General features: G+C 46.6%; 1 protein-coding gene across 1 annotated transcript; it reads left to right on the forward strand.

The window, feature by feature from the left end:
* The first annotated feature begins 1,559 nt into the window (after positions 1–1,559).
* LOC123130644 (ethylene-responsive transcription factor 3-like) lies at positions 1,560–2,712 on the forward strand. The gene has a single exon (XM_044550478.1). It carries the CDS (start codon positions 1,597–1,599, stop codon positions 2,494–2,496), a length of 900 nt encoding a protein of 299 aa, XP_044406413.1. The 5' UTR covers positions 1,560–1,596; the 3' UTR covers positions 2,497–2,712.
* Positions 2,713–5,181: the final 2,469 nt, after the last annotated feature.

The raw sequence follows: 5,181 nt of genomic DNA on the forward strand, positions 1-5,181 counted from the left end.
GCAAAAAAACCTGCCCGATCAGACCCGACATCCCGCCTCGGCCCGCAAAAAAATTTGAGGGGCGCAGCAAAATATCGGCCCCAACCCGCGAATACGCGGGTTTCTATCTCGCCGCTGCGGTGCCCCGCATCATAGAGAAGCAGTTGGCGGGAGGGACATTTCAGCCCTCCTTCCGCCTCGGCCCGCAAAAAAATTTGAGGGGCGCCTTTCTCCACCTCCTTCCGCCGCCGGTCGCCCTTACTTCCGTCCGTCCACCACCGGTGATTCCGGCCAAATCTGCGGGCGGAATCGCGTCGCGGGGCCGTCCCCCACCCTCCCGCGCCGATACGCTGCACCGACCCCCCCCCCCTCGAATCCGGTGAGAAGAGTCGCCCTTCATCGCTGCCGCCGCCGGGGATCGACCACCGTCGAGCCTGCCCCCTCGTCGCAGCCCGGGATCACCCGCCGCATCCGCCTCTGGTTAGTGTTTGTTTTGTGATATTTGCGGGAGGTGTTTTGCAATCTAGGTTTGCTATTGTCCGTGGTCCTGCTCGTTTTGGGGATAAGAGAACGTTGAAAAATATCATAAAATGTTGTGTTATCCTTCACAATATGATTCTTGAAGATGAGAGAGGAATGAACTTGGAATTCTTCTACAACAATGTGGGTAGCCGTGTGAAACCAGCTAGAGACCCTAACCGCATTAGAGCTTTTCTTGAGACATACAAGGAGATTGAAAATGCAAACACACACTTTCAACTTCAGGAGAATCTCATCGAGCACCATAGGCAAAGGGCTGGACAGTGACTCCTTTTGTATTCATTTGTATTTGTATTCACGACAAGTTTTGTATTACATTATTTAAGTTTGCTTCGGTGATTTGAATAATTATTTGTAATGTGAATGGTTATTGTATTATATTTGATTTGAATAATTATTTATTTTGCTTTCTTTTATTGTATTATGTTGTATTATGTTGGATTTGATATTTTTGGGCCGGTGAGATGCAGGATGCAGCGGCGCAAAAAGCAGACCCCGCAAAACTGGCCCGTAAAAAAAGCATATTTCGCGAATATATTTTTATATGGATCCGTTTGGGGATCTACATCTGTGGCCGTCCGTGCCGGCCCGTAAAGGCCGTTTTCCGCGAACTGCAAACGCGTTTTGCGGGCCGGCAGGATGCGAAGTCTGCTAGAGTTGCTCTAATCCTAGAGAGCTTAGTGATAGAGTAGATAACTTTATAAAGTCATACCAAGTGTGCGGCAATTAATTTGTATTGGAGGGGGTATTTGTTTTTTGAGGAACTGAAGACAGCAATAATAGCCATTTCGAGATTGAAAAACAAGTAGGAGTAGTAGCGATTTTCATTTCTAAAAGAGCATCGATTGAGCTATAGCCATTTTTCAATTGATTGAGAAATGGCAACCCGCCAAGCCTAGAAACCACAACAAAGTCAATATCAAGTGGTTCGAGGTGTATTTTGTCAAAAAGAAGAAGAAATTCTTTGTCTTGCCCATCGCCCCATCTATATAAGCAGCTCCCCCGCGCCTCATCATCCCCTCACACTCCCAAGTCCCAACACAACCAAGCACATCGCCATTCCACAGCGTGGACATCATGGACGTCGACGCGGCCGCACAGACGCACGCGCACGCACACCGCCACCGCAGCAAGCGTTCTTCCTTGGCGTCCGGCGACGTGTCTCCGACGGGCATGCAGTACCGCGGGGTGCGGCGCCGTCCGTGGGGCCGGTTCGCGGCGGAGATCCGGGACCCCGCGTCCAAAGCGCGCCGCTGGCTCGGCACGTACGACACCGCCGAGCAGGCGGCCTGCGCCTACGACGTCGCCGCGCGCTTCATGCGTGGAGCCAAGGCGCGTACCAACTTCCCCGCACCCGTCGATTCCTGGCCGGCGGGGTACTGGCCATGGGGCCAGTCGACGGCGCAGGCGCATCCGCCGGCGCAGCTCAACACCTTCATCCTGCACAACCTCATGAGCTCCTCCCCGCACGGCTGCGTCCTCCTCCATCACGCCGGCCACGGCCACTCCCACGTCAACCCCCCTCCGCCGCCCATACCGACGCCACCATCGCCTCGTCCCGCTGCTTCGTGCGCCGCTACGGTCACCATTTCAGACACCGCCACGGCCTCGGCGTCGTCTGTTCCCGGAGTGGAAGACGACGACGACGACTGGGACTGGGCCGGCGTCCTGCAAGGGCGAGATCCGCCGGAGACGGGGCTGCTGCAGGACGTGGTGCACGGCTCCCACGCGAGCAGGCGGCCGCGCGACCATGTTCGCACTGCCGATCCTGACGCGTTGATCTGGCTGCCGAACCAGGAGAGGCACGAGGCTTCCGGCGGCGTATCCTCTTCTTGGGGCGCCGGCGACAACGGGTACGAGAATGAGGGCGACTTCCCAGTGCTGCCGCAGGGGCTCCTCCAGGACGTAGTCCAGTACCCGCCGTTCATGGAGGTCGTGGCAGCGCCGTCTGCGATGGGCCGCAGCCGCAGGGCGTGATGTCGAGTGCATGCGATGCAATGCGGTGCGAGGCGCGCTTGTTGTGCATGCAATCATCGGTGAAATTAGTACTCTAGGCTTTAAGATTTGCTTAGCCGCCCCTATATATATACGCCAGTGTCTAATCAATCATGCTACCCTGTACTAGATCAACTTTTGGGGATTGAAATCTGGTCTTGTAGCTAGCAAATGCATGGAAATTAAGCTTATCGAATCTTATGGTCCATTTTTTGTGTGATTTCTCACCATGTTGATTTGGTGAAATTCCTTATCTCTGTGTTAAAGCTAAATTTTGGGGACCTCAGTATGACGGTGCCTCGCAAGAACTCGGGGAGTAGATTAAGATTTACGCATGCTTGCAACGGATGGTGTTTCTACTGATTCATACTAGTAGTACTATTTTTTGCGAATGCATGCATGCACTCATCAAGCTTGTTTTCCAAAGGTGGACGCAAACGCATGTCGAGTTTTCGATCTTATTGCGCCCAACGCCGCTCGTTGTATTTGAAGTAGCATCACGACATTGCCGATGGGCGACGGCGCCGGTGAAAACTAAAGCGGCGGCCCAGTAATGCCGTGGTCAGCGCCGCGAGACCAAAAATAACACGGCCAGTTCACGACGGGCGCATCAAATGCCAGCATATGCATGGGCACGCGCGATGTTCATCAGTCAGTAGTAATACTTTGCCGCTCGTGGTCGGGTGCCGAATCGATTCGGCGGTTCGGCTGCGTACGCTCTGGCTTCTCGGATCGAAATATCAATCTCTCGGTCCGCAATCCTGGATCGGCACGCGTTAACTGCTCGGAGAGCCAGTTTTGTTTCTCCACTGCCATAAAAAATGCCTTTGCGCTCAAGTTAATGCGGGGAGGAGTCGATGCACGTCCTCGTAAAAAGCTTTGATCATCTTAGGCTGGTCACAGTAGGGAGTAACTTAAACTAGTAACATGTATATGTTACTAGTCTATGTTACTACATTCATAGTGGGTGGTATCATGGGTGTGATAACATAGATGTTCTCATTTATTGCTTTGTAGAGCCATTTTACATTAAAAAGCGCTATGTGATGGTAACATATTATGTTACACTATTAGCCTCTCTCCTCATTAATTATTTGTCACGTCATCTTTTTTGCTTATGTGGCATCTATCTTACTCTCTAAGTTACTTCCATTATGACCAGCCTTAGACTAGCCACAGTAGGGAGTAACTTAGAGTAGTAACATGCATATGTTACTAGTCTATTACTACCTTCACAATGAGGAGTAACATATGTGTGGTGTCATGCAACACTTCATTTATTAAGTTGTAGACTCATTTTGTTTTGATATACGTGATGTTACTCATACTACTAGTAACTAGCTATGTTACCACATCACTCTCTTTCTTTATTAATTACTTGCCACATCATCTATTTTGTCTAAATATGTGTGATATTACCACATATGTTACTCTCATTGTGGATAGTCTTATTGTGAGGCTCAACTATGACCACCTATGGATTATTCCTTTTTTTTACGGGAAACACCTATGAATTATCCCAATTAGTACTACTAGTAGCAAACATGCCCGTGCATTGTACCGGGAGAAAAAAAGCCATCCCTCATTCACGATGTTGCAGTGGTGTACAAAAACATAAAGGTGAGTTATTTTCTGAAGTGTACTCAATGTGTTTCCAATTTATTAGACAACAAAAAAAATCTACCTATCCGCCGCTATCTCTTTTATGCCTTTGTTGTCATTCCTCTTTAGTGATGCCCAACAAATATTGCATTAGGATGAAAATAGAGAAGTACATTTTAGTACTCAATGATGACATGTGAAATTTTGTCTTGTTGCTACATGTGTTTGCAAATGTAATCCAAGTTATATTTAGTTTAGTTGCAAACATATTAGATGTTTACACCGAAAGCAATCAATCTATAAGGACGTGCGTACCAAATGTTCAAGGTTGCATATGAACATCGATATTGTCAGAACCAAACTTTATGGGCACGATTTCAAACTATGAAAATCAATGTTAAGCCACTGGTTTACATAAAGCTCGCATCAGTACTTTAGTGTACGTCATCATATACGGGTCGGTTATTGTGCACTGTGCAAAATAGAGAGGATGATTATACACATGTTGTAATTTTAGTAGGAATCAACATCCCCTACTATGCCAATAATTTTTGAGAAAGCACCAAACTATCATATGTACTCGATTTAAATGGTGTAGGAACATATATAATAGGCATTTTCAAAATACCACATATAAAAAGTATTAATTAAGGCTGCATCCTAAACCTAATTTTAGAGATAATTGACATGCAAGATAATAGCATATTTAAAATCTATACATTTTTCTGAGGAATTTACATACATAACATGCTAGACTTCGAGTTAGAATTTTAATCAATATTTTTGAAAAGTATTTGAATCTACTCGATAAAAGTAAAATTAAACAAATATGAAGAAAAATGAGATTTTTAGAAATGATTAACATGCAAGATAATAACATATTTGAAATATACACATTTTTCTAAGAAATTTTGAGATATAATATATTTAAAAGATAGGATTATTTTAAAAAGTATTTGAATGTGCCGATAAAAGAAAATAAAAAAAGGAAAGAAAAATCAGATAGTCAGCATTCGAACGTAGGTCTATCCAATTGAAGGGTGGCGATCTAGCCAATGAGCTACT

This window comes from Triticum aestivum, chromosome 6A (assembly GCF_018294505.1).
Source record: "Triticum aestivum cultivar Chinese Spring chromosome 6A, IWGSC CS RefSeq v2.1, whole genome shotgun sequence".
Lineage (NCBI taxonomy): Eukaryota > Viridiplantae > Streptophyta > Magnoliopsida > Poales > Poaceae > Triticum > Triticum aestivum.

Bases quoted from the DNA above. Each gene is read 5' to 3' on its own strand.
- LOC123130644 (XM_044550478.1), top strand. From the start codon at position 1,597: ATGGACGTCGACGCGGCCGCACAGACGCACGCGCACGCACACCGCCAC.